Source organism: Rosa chinensis, chromosome 6 (genome assembly GCF_002994745.2).
Source record: "Rosa chinensis cultivar Old Blush chromosome 6, RchiOBHm-V2, whole genome shotgun sequence".
Taxonomy (NCBI): domain Eukaryota; kingdom Viridiplantae; phylum Streptophyta; class Magnoliopsida; order Rosales; family Rosaceae; genus Rosa; species Rosa chinensis.
Window position 1 is genome coordinate 68,257,267 of NC_037093.1, and position 17,962 is coordinate 68,275,228.

Genomic DNA, 17,962 nt, shown 5'->3' on the forward strand with positions numbered 1-17,962 from the left:
GGGTAAGAACTTCACTAAAGGATGAGAAAAAATGGACACGCTGTGTTTGTTTTGAGGGAGTTCTATTACTTTTTTCTAACATGGCAGCTATCTTACGCAATTGAACAATGTCGAAAGGTATAAGAGAGACCCAGAGACCAAAGCAGTCATAGTCTAGATACCTAGAGAAGGATAGACAATATGCAATATTCAAACAAACAATGAGAAATTTCTACATAATATTACCTCATAACCAGTCTTAGAACAATAAGGGCAATCCAAAAACAGTTAATGCTGCAAACTTGTCTCAAATACTAAACAAAATTTTTAAGTGGTTTATCCACACCCGAAATGGGGATGGAATCCCATCTCAAATGGACAGGACCCATAACCCAGTTTCAAGTAATCCATGCTAAATAACGGCCCTTACACCTACTAGGAGGAAAATAAATATGGCTTTCCAAATTACAAAGCCAATTACCACACCAAACCAAAACCTTGCTTAAAGAAGATCAGCAACATTAGCCGGCAGCTCCTCAATTACAACATTGTAGAACCTCTGGATGTCGAACAACATCCTTTCATCATCCTTGGTCACAAAGTTGATAGCAACACCCTTCCTCCCAAACCTACCACTACGACCAATACGATGAAGGTAGTTTTCCGGCTGTGTTGGAAGGTCATAGTTAATCACAAGAGAGACCTGCTGGACATCAATACCACGGGCCAACAGATCAGTTGTTATGAGCACACGAGAAGAACCAGACCTAAACTCTCTCATGATGATGTCCCTAGTGTTTTGCTCCATGTCACCATGGGTGGCAGAGACCGTGTGATCACGGCTGCGCATCTTGTCTGTCAGCCAATCAACTTTGCGCCTGGTGTTCACAAAGATGACACTCTGGGTGATTGCCAAGGTCTCATAAAGATCGCAAAGCGTCTCGAGTTTCCACTCCTCCTTGTCAACATTGACATGGAACTGCTTGATACCCTCAAGAGTGAGCTCATCACGTTTCACCAAAATCCTCACAGGTTTGTTCATGAACTTCCTGGTGATATCAAGGGCTTCTGGTGGCATTGTGGCAGAAAAAACTCCCACCTGAATTTTGGGTGGTAGCAGCTGGAAAATGTCATAGATCTGAAAATATGAACAGAAACAGTCAGTACAATAAACCACACAACAAAAAAGTATGTGTAAAGTGAACCGCACAGACATAAGCATTACAAAGACTTAAATATCTGGAGTAAACTTAGTTAATTAATTCTCTTGTTAGAAAAACATCAGTTGACTTGGTTAGATAACATTCTGGGACTTGGTATATAAATTAATATACCACATGCAGGTCATACTAATCACCATCAACAAGCTCACCTATTTATGTGAGGAGTATCAGCATGCTTAAGAAACAAAGAACACAGATCAAAACTAAAGTACCTGATCCTTGAAACCTCGTGAGAGCATTTCATCAGCTTCATCTAACACAAACATCCTAATGCAATCTGGACGGAGAGACTGTCTCCGCAACATGTCAAATACTCGACCAGGTGTACCAACAACAACATGGACTCCACTAGAGAGGACACGTTGATCTTCACGAACACTGGTCCCACCAACACAAGCATGAACTTTGACACCGAGATAGTCACCCAGAGCCCGCATAACCTTCTCAATCTGTTGAGCAAGTTCACGGGTAGGTGCAAGAACTAGTGCCTGACAATCGAGTAGGCCATAATCAAGCTGCTGTAAAATTCCAGAGCAGAAAGTGGCTGTTTTTCCAGTTCCAGATTGTGCCTGTTGAATCACATCAAGTCCCTTGCAGAAGGGAACAATTCCCCTTTGCTGAATTGCAGAGGGCTTCTCAAAACCTTAAAAAAAAAAAATGGGAGCGATATATCAGCTTTGAAATAAGAACGAACAGATGACTTAGATTCAGTGTATAGTTACAAATCAACATAAATATACAATCAAATGAACATCCCTGAATCTACATACATATAACAGAGAAAGGAAATGTCCATAATTTTCATTAAATGAAGCGTGCAGTATTCACTTTGCTTGTAAACATTCTTACAAGTCACTGTCTTAAAAACCACACTAACTCTTACTGTTTTGTCATTTAGAAAGAATGCAAAGACAGCCAACAAAGTTGCCCAAAAATCCCAATATAATTGATTGATGCAAAATAGAGCTATGACAGATAACTGATGTAGCAAACTCATCATCCTAAAGCACTCCACGCAACAAGTTTCACCAAACACCACAGTTATGGATCATTTTGCAAAGTAAAGAAACAAACTTGTAGCATCATTTGATTTACCATATGCATAGATGCCCCTGAGAAGGTTCTCCTGCAGTCCCATGACATCAAAACTGTCATGAACCTCATCATACGAGGTGAAGAAGTCTTGTCCATCAGATCCAAGTCTGCTCCCACACAAAACAAGAACAATCTTCCATCACTCGCGACGCAAACGACACACAAATAGCCAACTCATAGAAACAAAGAAAAACTAGAAACAGAGGGACGCAAACACAACTTACAGCTCGTTCATCTTCGCATCGTATTGACGAGCGTCAAATTGAGATCCTTCCGGTGCAGCGCCAGCCATGACTGACAATATCAACAACGCAACACATCATTATAACTCAACTCAAACAACACTGACAAATCCAATACTCCCAGCATCAAAAACTGAAGGTGCAACTTTCCTCAATACAAATTCTAAATCTCAACAAATCAAATTTTAACAACAACCTCTTGCTTCCGCAGATCCTCTATCCTAATCCAGGTGACACAGCTCATAAAATTATCGCACAGATTAAACAGATATAAACCGAATCAAGGCTTTGAAGTTGCAGAACTAATCCAGAAAGCAATCGATCTATCAATTAAGCACAAAACACAATCCACGAAATCGGAAAAATCAAGAATCGGAGCTTAAAGCATTCAAGGAGAACTAAACAGATTGAAAGCGAAACGAGATCGAGAGAGAAGAGAGGCACCTGAAAGAGGCAGTTGAGAGCTCGGAGAAGTGAGAGTCGGTGACTGAGTTGAGAGTTAGGGTTTTCCCAAACTCCTCGGATCTCTGTGTGATTTGGTTGGAGGAGTTGAGCAACGCAGCAGCAGCAATAAGACGAGAGAGAGAGAGAAAACAGAGGCTTGTGAGGATTAGGTTTATATGTGAGGGCTACCAATGTTTTGTGCTTCCCATTTTGCCCCTGCTGTTTCGTCTTGTAACTTCTCCAATTTGGGCTCTACGACGCCGTGTAGAGTTGCTGGTCAAGGCCTGTCACTGTTTCGTACTTCCCGTTTTGCCCTTGTTATTCTCGGATTCCTGCGCATTACGACGCCGTTCGCTGTTGGTTTGGACTTTGGACTTTGGACGGTCTTTTTAATCCTACTGGTTTCACTCCAAGTACTTTGAGGCTTATGACAAGAGGATCTAAATACATGTATAGCAATGAGGGTGTGTTTTTGATAAGCAATCTAGTTATGTTTGGCGTTTAATTTTGGCTATCTATAGCTATTTAACTTTTGATTTGTTTTTTCTTAAATGTAAGCGCTTCAAGTGTTAATTTTATTAAATCAAATAGAGGAGTAAAAATATATTTAGCATACTCCCTGACTCAAAGTTAAAATTCAATAGTTTTTTTTTTCAGAAAAAGTGAGTGCGATGTTGTTGCTTTAGATGAATTATTCATCCTCTTTTTAAAAGCCTAATATCTCCTTTTTGGGATGATGTTGGTTCCATGTGGATAATGAATAGCTTAGCACATGATGCTTACTTCTGAATCCCATAATCCATATTCCAAGTTTTGGTGCGAGGCAAGAGACCCTCTTTCATTTAGATTTTATCAATAAAATATATTTCAATAATGTTCTAACCAACGATATTGACAATTAATTTGTGTGAAATTAATTACTATATCTTTATTTTTTTTCATTATTATTACAATAGATGGAATTGAACTCTTTGACTTAGCCTAATTTTTAACTGAGTTGTCCATAATTTCTCGCCATAAAGACTGTATTCATCCAATGTTAGTGTGTTTTACAACTTTTATGCAACATTTATGTTTCTTTTTTTAGAAGGAAAAGAAAATTACAAACAAAAACTCCTAATTACATTTTTATCGATATCCAATATCTTCTTAATTTCTTTATGGCATTGTGCCACAAATTAAAAATCGTCCTTTTTGCAATCTATGGCCGATGCCGTCACGTAACTTGTTAAGGCGATGCAATCCCAAGTAAACCTCGTTTACTAGAAGAACTGGGCCAGAGTACTTTTAGTTGGCTAGTGCTACAAAGCCTATCATGTAAGTATTACTGGGCCAATTTTGATGTCCATGTTCACGCTACTGGTCATGAACTCCGAGTATTAGTGGAAAATTTTGGAACTGGATTGGGCTGAAGTGATTAAAAGGCTTTTCCATTTGTTCTTTTATATTACCCTGCAGATGGGATGGTTTCCTCATAAGTTCCAACAAGGTTCTGAGTTGCTAAAAAAGGACCATAGTTGATTTAGAAGGAAAAGAGGAAAAAACAAAAAAAAATTGCTCTGATGTAAATAGTTAATTTCAATAATGCTTCTAAGAATTTTAAGACTAGATTTTAAAAGAAGATTTAAAGAAATACTAATAGAGCGGATTGATTGTTTACAGATAATACAATTTTAGCAACAATTAATCATATACAGACCTAACAATTTCGCTTTGCTAGGGTTTATCGTGGACAGTCGTCGACGACAATTCTTCAAGCCTCGCCCTGTTCCTTTCATGGGGATTTCCTCAGGCTTCGGCCTCCTCATTCTCTTGGTTGCATTTGTTGCTTCCAAGCTCTTCAATGGTTTGCTGCTCGAAAGCGACGGAGGTCACTCAAGTGTGGTTGGTTCGACGTTGCTAATGATTTCGCGGTGGGACGGAAAGAGTTGGTGATGACAGTTATTGGGAAGGGTGGGATCTAGGTAGGCCGAATCTGTTGTCTCTCATCCATGGTGGTTCCAAGTGGTTGTCTTCACTTTGTGGCAACGACGGTATTTCGTGGTCGCTAAGGGCGGACTTGCTTATCCTTCGGTCGGGTCTGACGGGGTTGGGTATTCCCCTACTTCTACCGCCAACGATCGATCCAAGGGATTTGGAACAGGGTTTGGTGGATCTGGGGTGCACGGGGTTGAACCCCAGGGGGTGATGGTGGTGTCCTCTTGGTCATGGAGGGTGGCGAAGTGGTGACTGGCCTTGGGATCGGCGGCGGAAGAGTATCTGGCGGCGGCGGCTATTCTGGCAGTAGAGGGCTTGCTAGGGTTACTAGGGTTCTTCCGAGCCGGGCTGGAGATTAGGCCTTCCTTCTATGGGCTTGGGTCTATTTAGTTAGGTGGGCCTGCTAGGATTGTTTAATTTTGGAAGGGATGGAAGGTTACTTGTCATCTTCCATTCCTAGCATTTAGTTTCTTTAATAGGGCGCAAAGTTCACATTCTCTGAGGGTTCATTTTACTATTTGCTTCGGAGATTGTTGATCTTTGTTTGAAATAAAGGTGCTTTATCTTCCTTAAAAGGTGGGTGTACTCGGGGTGGCCTGGGGCTTGTTCTTGTTATAGAATAGGTGTTTAGGGTTCCCTAAGGAACGATTCTTTCTGTCGACCTCATAGGGGTGTTTCGTTTTTGTAATGCTTGCTGAATCTATATAATGGGCTGACCTCTTGTTCTTCAAAAAAAAAAAAAAAAAAAAACACTAATAGAACATCTGAACATGTTGTAACTTAAAAAAAATAAAAATATATAACAAAGAAAACAAACAAGATTTATCTTTATGAACCAAGGTCAAACTTTATGAAAAGTTAGCACTTATAATCAAAACAGCCAAGTAAACCGAAGTCGCTTTGAAAAGTGAGCACTTATAATATTTAAACTATTGAAAGAATTTTAGGTTGGGCTACAACTCAAGTAGTATTTTAAGTGGATCAACCACTATGTTTGAGACTTTGATTGTAACATTAATTATCCCCCTCAATATCTAGTTGATTGTTTTTTTCATTTGTACTTTTGACGTAGCAAAAGATTGTGGACAGAGTCCTATGTTTGTTCCTCTTTTATCTATATATTTATATCAAATTATTTCATCAAAATTTACAATGTTAGTATATTAGGATTGTGAAACGTCTGCCTTGCATGATACAAGTCTCAGTTTTAAGGCGTTGAACATATACCTTGAAATTTGACAATTCTCACTTGTGTTTCTCTCGAGTTTAGAAGAAAATGAGACGTCAGAAAACTGATATATCGATCAAGGAACTGTCTTTTTATAGAGTTCAAACAAAACAATTGGAGATAAAGATTGTAACTGTTCATTTTGAATTCAAAAGAACAATTGCAACAATACGTATATCGTGTACACACTTATAATTAAAGGACTCTAACACAGTAACACGACACTTATTTCCAATGTGGAATCACAAATTCAAAACAAAATTCTAACTTTACAATAACAGATTGACTTAAAAAGTTACATATCTAAGAGCATCTTTAGCAATGCTAGCCATTTTTTAGTCAAATTTTAGCCAAAATAACTAAAAAGTCATTTTAGCTAGCCACTTTAGAAATACGTCTGCATCAGTGCTATCTATTTTAGCTAGTTTTAAATTTATATTGTTTTTTAATGAAGATTAAATAGTTTAAATGTATTTATAAATTACATAAAATAACTTCAAATGAATGTCTTAAATTATAGAGAGTCTTATCTCACTCTCTATATTTAGGAGCGAGATAGCTAAAAGTTATAATAGAGAGTTACTTAGGAGTCTGGTGCAGCTGTTAAAATAGATAAAAAGCTAAACATTATCTTCAAAATAGCTAATAAGCTAAAATAGAGAGTCTGTTAAAAATGCTTTAAATATTATTATATCTACATAAAAACGCTATTTATTAGTATATGGTGTTATCAAGGATCAAGGTCAACATCAGATACCATACTTGTTTTTTTTTTTTTTTTTGACGAACTTGTCTCAAGTAAGTGTCTTCAAAAGAATGAGGCACCATTGTAATTACCTGAATATGGGTAATTAGTTCTTTCTTTTTCATTTTTGGGTTATGCCAGGTGATAGGTACGGAGGATCCAAATTCCTCCTATATATATAATGGACGATGGGTTTGAATGGACGATTTCTACTATCAGCTGGTAGATTTTCAAACGAACGATTTCAACGAAAAGTTCTTGTTATTTATATAAATTAAGAAGAAAATGTACATAAATATATGCATCATTCGGCAGCTTTCGATTCGACAGGATCGATATTACCAGATTTTGGATCGCTCAGATCAAGTCACGATCAAATCAATCACTGTGTGTTGCAAATTTTAAGATGGAATGCTGCTACGGCCTCCACAGTCGACCAATGCTAGCTTGCTTGCTTATGCAGCCAGATTCATTCTTATTAATGGTAAAGCTATAAGTCGCAGGCTAGGTAAAACACGCCTGCATGTGATCATGCACATGCCGACTTGCTCTGATTCACATGGTTGCCTTAAATATTAGCTGGCAAAATCAATCGACTCCACTGCAAACCCTGGTCATCTGGAGAAGCGGAGAGTACTGTTAAAAAGAATGTCATCTAGCTGGAGAGTAGTGGTGATTACAAGATTAAGATTTAATTACTTCCCTCCTAACTAAAATTATATCAAGGTTTTTTTTATTTTATTTAAATATGCAGAAGTTATATATTTGTTTGTTATGCGCTAAAGACTCCATCTTTCTCGGAGCTCTAGGGTTGCAAAACGGAGAGTCAGTTTTCTTCGTTTTTACTTGGTGGCTCTCGTCCGACGGTGCCCTAGCGTCGGCATGGGCCTTTGGCTCCACCGGTGTGGGGGGTTTGCTGCTGGACAGGTTTTGGGAGGTTCTGTGGTGGTTGAGGCGCGGCGCGGAGCAATATGGCTATTTGTTCTCGATAGCGGCGACTACAGTTCTACGATTTCATGCCTGACAGGAAAACGAGATCGGCGGCCTTCTTCAAATGATCTGAACGTTGACAGTTGTGGGTGGAGGTATGCGGCTGTGCTTATGGGTTCTTGTGGATGGTTTGACGGCGAAGGGCTTGATTCATCAAAGATGGAGTCTCGCGGCATACCTGGGAGTGGTTTTGCAGATGGGCAAGGAAGCATGCTCCGGGATGGGTTGCTATGGCGGTGGAATATGCAGGTTTGTTTGGTGTCCCACCGGTGGTCCAGATCTTTTGGAGGAGAAGACGGTGCCGTCATCTGTTTGGCTATGAGGGTTATCAACTATCCCGTGGCAGTTGTTTAGGACAAGTATGTTGAGTATTGCAGTACCTTTTTGGTTCGTTTTAGGTTTTTCTTTATTTTGGTAGTTTTTTGGTTAGGTTCAACAAGTCCCTACTCCTTTGAGCTAGGGTTTGGGAGTCGTGTTCTACTTGGCGTGCCATTATTGTGGCGTTACTCCGAGGAATTATGGGTTTTAATTTCGGTGCTTTCTGGTTGTCAACATGAGGGTGGATTTCCTTTGCACGTGGTCTGGCGGTACTTGGACACGGTGTTGAAGAGGGTAAATTGGCTCGGTCTAATGTTGGTGGCGAGGTTGTATTGTTACTCTCGGGATTGGTTATCTTTCATTGTAGCTCGTGGTTTCGGGCGTAAAATTTAGTTAGGGGTTGGGCTCATTTGGCTCATGGATGTTGCTATTAGCGACGGACCCATAACTATGGATCTTTGTAGGAATGTGTGTCGTGGTGTAGTACCACAACCGGTCATTCCAATGCGTTGTAATCTTTTCGATTATTAATGGATTTTATTTCTTCTAAAAAATAAAAAAAACTATATATTTTAATGTCTTAATAAGCATTTACGAATTGATTGAAAATAACTTTTCCATTACTTTTACTAATTTATTACAAGTTGCAACGAGTAGTGTACGAGCTAGAACAATATCACACGATAAAGTACAACTCATCAAGTATTACTCAATTGAATTCGTTGTAGGCCAGGTTATGAGATTTAAAAAGCATGTGATGAACAATTAAAATGTGGCCTTACATGAGGTTTAAATAATTTTTTAAGTGTTTTTATTAGGGCCTATAAATCTGCTCAGTTAACCTCACTCTATTATAAATTATTAAATGACATATATATTCTCTCATAACATAACTATTAAGAACAATAATTATCCAAAAAAAAACTACATTAATTTTCTCTAGACTTTCCAATTAAATAATAATAAATTATATTTTCATTTTTCTTCTTTGAATCAAGGCAAAAGGCCACTATATTGATCACAAGCTAGAATGACCATTACATACCCTATCGCTATCAATTAGGGGTAGGCAAGAAGTTGTGCTAGTACCCACAGTGGTACGTAGAAACTATGGCACTCATTTGACATTAAATACATTCGAAATAGCATGAATCTTCCTTTGGTACTACTCTAGAAGATCCGCTAGAAGCACAAAAACTGCATTGGTCCCTAAAAAGACTTAGGGAATTATTGGAAGTAAACAAACCTACTAACATAATGCAAGCCTAAAGTAACCAAGCCCAAAAGGGAATGGCCCAAGGATACCATCACCCAAGCCCTAGCAAACTAGTCCAAACTGCACCAAGTCGTCATTTACTGCACGTGTCGCAGCCCCGCACCATCTCGTCTGGCGCCGCCATCACTGCTGCTACCCGAAGCCCGGTCACACCAATTTCAACCACCGTGAAACTCCAAAACTCCTGAAAACTGAGCAACCCGAAACGCCACTCCCTGAGATTATGTAGACACCAGACCAATGCAGTTCACCGAGAGCCTCCATCACCGTCACCGACCCCAGATTCACAGCAGCCAACCCATAAAATGAAGATGCCACACCGCATTGCCACGAACGCAGAGATGCCCCGTAGACCGCTGTCGAGACAAAATATGCCAAAACTACGAGCACGCCATCCCAAAAACCGCCGCCCTGGAACCTGCCTTTAGATTACCCGTCCGGCAGCAGCACAAAGAAGCCAGCAGAGCACAGAGGCCTGCTCGACATCATGTGCGGCCGGAAGAGCGCGAATTTGCAAAATGAGTCAGTCACAGAATGAAAAGTTCTCTGCTGCTCTCTCTCTAGGGTTTTTTAGTCTAATTATATATTTTCATTTTTCATTTTTCATTTTCACTACATACTGATTAAAGCATTTAAATCTTTTTAATAAGAATTTGAAAGTATGATTGAGAAGTGACATTCAAATTTTCATCGTCATACATGTTGTCATATGCAAGGTGAACAAAAAAAAAATCCTATTATATCTGAAAAACAAATGAGCCAACAATTAAAAAAATAAATAACTATTGAAATAGTTTTTTTTTTTTAGAAAAGAAAAAAGAAAAGAAAATTGTTATCATTAGAATCAGTAGCCATCATTGGCTAGAGTCTTACAAACGCTTAAACAAGAATCAGGTGAGAAATCAAAGAAACTTATCTAAGCCTATGCTAAACTCATTATAGTCTAAAAGGGATGCTCGCATTTAAGTTAAGCCCTAGTCTAGCAAGAATAACCTCGCTCACCAAGGAAAAATCAATCTTCTAGTTCGCACCTGCTATCACTCAATTGTGGTAATTAAAAGCAAAAACTAGAAACATCTCAGAAAGCTGTCTTAGAAGTTAAATCTCCTAAACCAGACTTTTCGCATACAAAAAACCCACTAAATGATAGATGAGGTTGACAAAACACCCTCCCTGTTAGCCCATATAGCAAGTCCAATTGGCCCAAACCTGAGCCCAAGCAAACTACCACGGTATCATAGTCGCCATTTCCAGTGGCTGTCCCTTCCAATGCATCGTCAACAACACCCATTCGGCAAAACCAGATTAAAACCGGTCAGCCGAATTAAAACCGGTCAGCCGATACACTTGACCTCGACAAGACACCTTCTTATTCACGCTGCAACGACCGACGCAAACTAACCCTGAAACGATGCTACCCCGCTGCTAACTCCTATGCAAGAACCCAAACTAGATCAACTCCACATATCAATTCAATCTGATCACCAATTAAGATCGAAGACAACCCCGGGTTTCACTCTCGATCAAAACTCCAAAGCAGCCTCTCCACACACTCTGTGATACCCTAACTCACGATGAGAAACCTCGCCATCGCTAGATCACCCGACAATCTAGAGGAAGTTTGTCACCGCACTCTGCTAAAAACCTAAAGTCTTCTTTTAAAATTTTAGTAATTGAAATAATTAATCACGAGGTATAGAAAATAGAGGAAATATTGAGAAAAAAAATGATCACTCTTGTTTTGCTGCTTTTGCAAAGCTAAAAGAGGAAAAAAGAAAAGAAGCATTAAATATTTCATCTTAAAACGTTTTTCTTCTTGATTATAAATTAATTTTCGAAACCTCACACCTTGTGTTATTTGATTTTTTTCGTTGGATAAGAGATTTATATTATCTAATTAAATAATGGACATATGAAGAAGAAATTAAGATTTAAAGATTAATTAATCGTTTCCATGTCTAAATTATTTATTTCAAAGATAATAATTTGTTTGAAAATTATATGATTGAGTAATGTAAGGAACTTGAGTGAGGTTTGTTGAGTATTTTTAGTATTTAAAATTTTGTTAAGAGGTGTAAAAAGCATAGGAGGTTAGATGAGTAAATTTTTAAGTTTCAGTAGACAAACTATAATTTTTTTCTTCAAATAGCTATAAAAAAAACTTTTGGTGGTTCTAGTTTGACCCCTAATTTGATATTTGGACCTCTCTTACTTACTAAACCTCTAACTCACTATTTTGAATACATAAAAAGCTAAGTACATTGTGTACACCTTAATTTTACCCAAACACCCTTAAACAATTAAATTTGCATATTCAACAATTTATTGTTTTTTTTTTTTTGAATAAAAACTCCAAATTGTACCTGAACTATTATGAAAGGTATTTTTTGGTACATATGAATTTTTTTTTATGCCAAACGGTACATGAAGTATTGTGTCATTACCAAATATAGTACATACGTTAACTTTTTCGTTAAAGTCACCTATGTGGCATGTACTTCTTTTGATAAAAACTCCAAATAGTACCCGAACTATTGCAAAATGTATTTTTTTGTTACAATTTTTTTTACCCCAAATGGTACCTCATGTAGTTTATCTTAAATTTGTGATCAATATGTATTTAAGGTACCATTTGGGGTAAAAAAAATATAAAGGTACTAAAAAATATTTTTTGGTACTATGCCGGAGGCGCTAGAGATAACTAGAGTGCACACAAGTGCCTAGATTCTTAATACAAGGAAATTTTAGTAATTAGACAAAACTAAAAACATACAGATGGGCCTAGAGCAAAAACCCTAGCCCCAAAAAAAATTAGTCCAAAAAAGCTCCAACAGCAGGCTTACTCAAAGCCCAACATGCTTGGTTTGTTCGAGACCAAGCCTCCATCTCCAAGCACGCGAGCAACACCCACACCAGAGCTTTCAAAACGTTAGCATCAAGCCCCGTCTGGCAACAAATCACACGACATTGGTGAGGCCAAAAGGCCAGCATAAATGTCATAGCCGCTGACGGATGAGAGCAATCTCTTAAAAAATTCGATCCATACTAACTCCCTTAAACCAATGGATGAATTGAATCTGTCCACCCTGAACCGTACTAGCTTTAAGGCAGTTATCAATGCCTTAAAGATCATCAATTTGGCTGAAACTTTACAAAGATGATCTATAGATTAGTACCTAAAAACTGAATGGTCGAGATGTGGATATGAGACCGAAAAGTGACCATAAACTCCAACCTCACACGTTAATTTCAAAGCGAGACCTCGCTCTAGATAGGATATATATATATATATACACACACACACACACACCAATTATATTGAAATTCCAATCTCCCAAAGCCTAACTGCAGCCAGTGGCCTGAGGCTGCTGCCTCAATTGGCAACACTCAGGCCGGCTCTGATTCGTTGAAGAATTGAAGGTATTCAAGACTTGAGCGGTGAAAAAAAAAAGACTTGAATTTTGAATCCCTGCAATACGTACGGATCTACCTTTGAAAATGCCTCAAGGAATTCATCACTCGGATCCGTATACTTCGAATCCAAAAATTATCACTATTTGTCAGATGCGTAGTGTCTCATAATGGATGAGAAATGGTCGGGTGAGAATAAAGGACCGTCGGTTCGAAGTTTACAACCACAGAAAAAGAAATCATCGAAAAAAACCACAAAGAAAAAGAGAATTGATGTATACAATCTGGGAACGCCATGCCAAAAGGTTGGCATCTGTTGGTTGAAAAACCACCCCAGCCACACAATGTTGACACGTAGCATTGGACCATACATATTCTCTTGAAACCCTAACCCTACAATCAAAATCGATATATACAATTCAAATTTGGGACCTCTTTACTTTAATAAAGCCATTAGTTAATCCAGAAAACCCTAGCTTAATTAGTTGCCCAGAAGAAACTTAATTAGGGTTTCGTGACCCCTGGAGCCAAACAAGAAGCCAACCCTAGAATGCCACGTTTCAGACAGAGAGAGAGAGAGAGAGAGAGAGAGAGAGAGAGAGAGAGAGAGAGAGAAGCAGGACCAGGACCAGGACGATAATAGGTAGCTAGGGTTTTGCCGAAAGTGGGCGTGCAGTGCAGGTGAAGATCGAGAAGATCTAAATGCTTTCCGACTTGCAAGTTTCCAAGGCTTGGCTAGTTGTGGTAGCTCTTCGCCTGCCATTAGGGATTAGGATTAAGGTCACCCACTTACGCGGAAAAAGTATAATCCATGGTCGTCCCCCTGGACCATTGCAGCAGAGCAGATGCATATCAATCATGATTGCCAATGCAAATTATTCAAAGTGCTGCCTCCCCATGCCTGGTAGTGGTGTAGTTTTTTTTTTTTTTTGAACAGATATACAATTTCTAAAATATTAACATTTCATTTTTTGATAAAAAAGAGAGTAAAGGATTGATTTGTTATTATCTTCTACAATCAAAGAAAAGTAACCTTGGATTTTGTTATTAGAGATGAAGAAGGCTGTCATGTCCTTGCCGGGTCTAGAAAGATGGGAAGAATATTGTCCAAGCATCGGCTCTAAAAGAAAGTTATATTCAAGCAAAGAATATTGGTATTTAGCATATTCAAGTGGAAAGAGATTCTAAACTTATAATTGATTGCATCAACAGCTTTTTTGATATCCTTTGACGGATTAAAATAGTTTGAAGCTCAAAGATTCATTCTCTTCTTGTTCTTTTCATCATATCTTTCAAGAAGCAAACTTACCCCAGATGGGGTCACTCCCTTGGAAACAATTAAATTTAACAACATGGTCTTCCTCTATTTTCTCTCCATTTTTAATTTTTACTTGTTTGGTACGGGATGTCAGGTCGCCTTACAAGGAATTGAATCTAGTTTATTGTTGCAGTTTTTTCTTATTAGAAAAAAAAAAGAAAAAAAAGCAACTAATTAATATACCTTATTTTAACATTTAGCGACACATCTAAGAAGAAGAAAAATATGTGTGTTGAAATGGTGCCCTATATGCACATTATGTGCTAATTTTGAACAAAATATGAATGGAGATATAAACCCATTCTGATCGACCGTATTTTTCAAATATCGTTCCGTCAATTGGTGTTGTATTGAGTTTGAATTTTGATAATTAATTAGTCTATATGGAAAATGATCAGTACAATACCTGATGTTTGCCTCGTTATAACCTTTGGTACTTGAACTTCAAAAAATATCAATACGGTATCTGAGGTTTTTTGCCCGACTGAAGATTGGTACATATGACCGTTACCTCCGTTATGACGTCTGCCAGTTGATAATTTTTGAAGGGTATTTTCATGCTTTCACTTATTAATCCTTTTTCTCTCTCTCTTTCTCCCAATGTTCTTCTCTTCGCTGCCCAGTCTCTCTCTCTCTCTCTTCTGTCTTCATATGGAAAAAAAAAAAAAAACTTGCTTTAGGTTCGATAGTTCTGAAGTTAGCAGTATTAATCACCATCGTTTTTTCTCTGAAATCTCATTCGAATTCTTAAATTCAGTTTAGATATTAAGTCTCATCTTCTTTTTTCCATCCTCTCTAGTCTTCGTTCTCATCCTGACCTCAATTGATTTTTTTTTTGTTTTCATGTATAATTGAGATAGCTCCCTTCTGTGATTGGGAAGCTCACTGAGCTAAAGGTCTTGTCTTTGCCCTTTAATGGTTTTGATGGTGAAATTCCTGTTGAAATTTGGGGCATGGAGAACTGAGAGGATGTTGATCTCGAAGGAAATTCCATAACTGGGTGAGGTTTCTGAATCTTGGGTTTAATAAGATTCATGGTGAGATACCGATCTTGAACTCTGTGAGCTTAGAGATCTTGAATATAGCTAGGAACTGGGTGAACGGCTCCGTTCTGGGTTTCGTTGGCAGCTTTAAACGGGGCCTGCTAGTAATGGAAGTGTATGGCTCTTAAAAGAAAGATCTATGTTTTCTATAATTGTTTGTTCATTGGTGACTTAATTCATTGGCAGGGTAATACTTGTTGGTTGATTTGCTTATGTCTACAACTATCCATTATGATGTCTCTCCATTGTGAATTCTGAATTGATTTAAAAATCAAGTCCTGTGGTTATCCAAAGACCAAATTGATGTCTCTCAATCATGTCAATCAACTAAAGAAAAAAAGAAGAGTACCCCCAATGAAATATTTTACTTTCTGATAACATGTTCCTCCCCAGATTGTTGATCAAAATGTTTGATCCATCTCTTCTTCTCTACTTTGCTTGACCCTGAATTCCCTCCACTGCAGGATACATTAGCCATATCTAAACCCTTCCCTACAAGCAAGAACACTGTCCGAACCACCCTTCTTGATCCACAATTTATAACACTACTCCTCCATCTGAAACCAGAATCGCTTTTTGAATTGGCATTCTTGCAAACCAAGACGCACCACTCTGATTCAACCTAGCCTGCCTTAGAACCCTGGCATAGTCTTTGCGCTTGCAATCCACAACCATGGAATCTATTACCACAAGCTCAGACATGACCTCCTCTGGCTCACCAACAAGCACTTCTGGGTTCATATTTGAAATGATAGAAGTGATATGATCACACTTTTCTTGAACGGACGAATGGTAGAATTGAATACCCAGGCACTACAAATAATCAATTGGGCAGAGAGGTGTTGCTGTAGGAGATCGAAGGTGTTGCATTTGGAGATGGGTGCCCTGAGCATATTTTTGGGTGCCCCGATAACCCGACGAAGCCGGAGCTGAAGGAGTACGACATCGACCTTAAGGAGTGCGGCCCTATGGTCCTCGACGCGCTCATCAAGATCAAGAACGAGATGGACCCGAGCCTCTCCAACCTCCACTCTGGATCAATCTTGTTGAGTCTCTGGTCTTCTTCTCCGATAATTTCTTCAGCCAAAACATTGTTCAAATTCTTCTTTTCATTCACCGTTAATGTTTTTTTTTTTTTTTAAATTATATGAAGAAGAACAATTAAGAAATGTACAAAAAAAAAAATTAAAAAAAGTAAATTGGTCATTTAAAGTTCAAAATTGCCAGCTGGTAGTCGCCGTAACGGAGGTAACGGTCATATGTGCCAATTCTGGCACAGAAACTCAGATACTGTATTGATATTTTTTGAAGTTCAGATACCAAATGTTATAAGGGAGCAAACATCGGGTACCGTACAGACCGTTTTCTCTAGTCTATAATTAAAGGTTGTAAATTATAATTGGTCATTGATAAATTGAGCACTATAATATGGTAGACAAAAAGAAGAAAATCAGTACTATTTTCTAAAACTTCCAAGCAACATGTATGTAAGCACCTCCCTCATTTTCCACTCCAAAAAGGGAAAGTCATAGACCACACAAAAGTACATGCCCACTTCCATAATGGGTATATTTTCCTTCCTACGTACCCCCACCACTTATCGTCATTGTTCATTTGGTTGGTACTCATTACTTGCCGACTAGCTAGCCAGATATCTATGCATCTTCGCTTGACTTGACATCAGAATGATCACAATGATACATATATATATATCTTAGCTAGTGTCAACAATATATAGTGACTCTGTTATATGATACCATAACAACAAGCCATGTGGTCGGCGACTCGATCGGCGTGGTTTTAAAGATCTTGTTCTTTGATTTTATAAGAAGCTTACGATCGAATCTTGTTTAACTTTACTGAATCATGACGTTTAATGGGTTGCATACATTATTACTTAGCTGACTAATTATCCCTTAAGCTGGAATTAGACTTTTTGTTAGGTTTATACATTGTATACTTGTGCAAAGTATGAAATCTAATCTTACTTAATATAATACTTAGGAATATTAAAAACCGGAACGTCAGATGATATATTCTTTTTCTTTTTCTTTTGCTGCATTACGAATTAATTAATTTAAAGCATATATACTTTAAACTTTTTTAGCGCCGCATTTGTTCTTTTTGGCGCCGGTTTATGTTTATTATGGTCCACAACGAGGGTCTGTTGCTCTCTCATTGGTCCAATTGGTTTAGATTTGAAAGCAAAAGGATGATTGCTTTATCCTTTTTCTTTTTCCAGAGTACAGGCCCTGCCTGCCAATACAGTTTAATTCTTTTTTCTGTTCTTCTTTATCTTAAGCTTTGCTTAGTCGTATGTGATTTGCGATTGAATTAACTTAATCAAGGGTGATTAGGGCACGTTTGTTTGTGTCCTGGATATTCAAGGCATTTGTACCCATTCATATATTCTACTCTAGAAGATGAAGAATGGATGTTGTCATGCTGATCTGCATGTGATTTCAGTGACAGCAATGATTTAGTGATATAAATAGCATAGCAAAATAGCTTTACCTTTTCAATTTGGCCACTCTTAAAACCATCATACTTTAGATCATCATATACACTACTTAATTTTGCAATCTTCTACCTATGAGCTATTTGATACACTTTGATGTTTAATGACTTAACTATTCTGTACCTGTGACATGTTGGTAAGTTATAATTTCAACA

The 17,962-nt window shown here is 38.0% G+C and overlaps 1 protein-coding gene across 1 annotated transcript; it reads right to left on the reverse strand.

Moving 5' to 3' along the window:
* Window positions 1–188: 188 nt before the first annotated feature.
* On the reverse strand, window positions 189–3,151 carry LOC112169624 (eukaryotic initiation factor 4A-15). The gene is made up of 5 exons (XM_024306680.2): window positions 2,984–3,151; window positions 2,522–2,591; window positions 2,298–2,404; window positions 1,415–1,845; window positions 189–1,117 (listed from the first exon to the last, which is right to left on the reverse strand). The coding sequence occupies exons 2-5, from the start codon at window positions 2,587–2,589 to the stop codon at window positions 482–484; spliced, it is 1,242 nt and encodes a 413-aa protein (XP_024162448.1). The 5' UTR covers window positions 2,590–2,591; window positions 2,984–3,151; the 3' UTR covers window positions 189–481.
* Window positions 3,152–17,962: the final 14,811 nt, after the last annotated feature.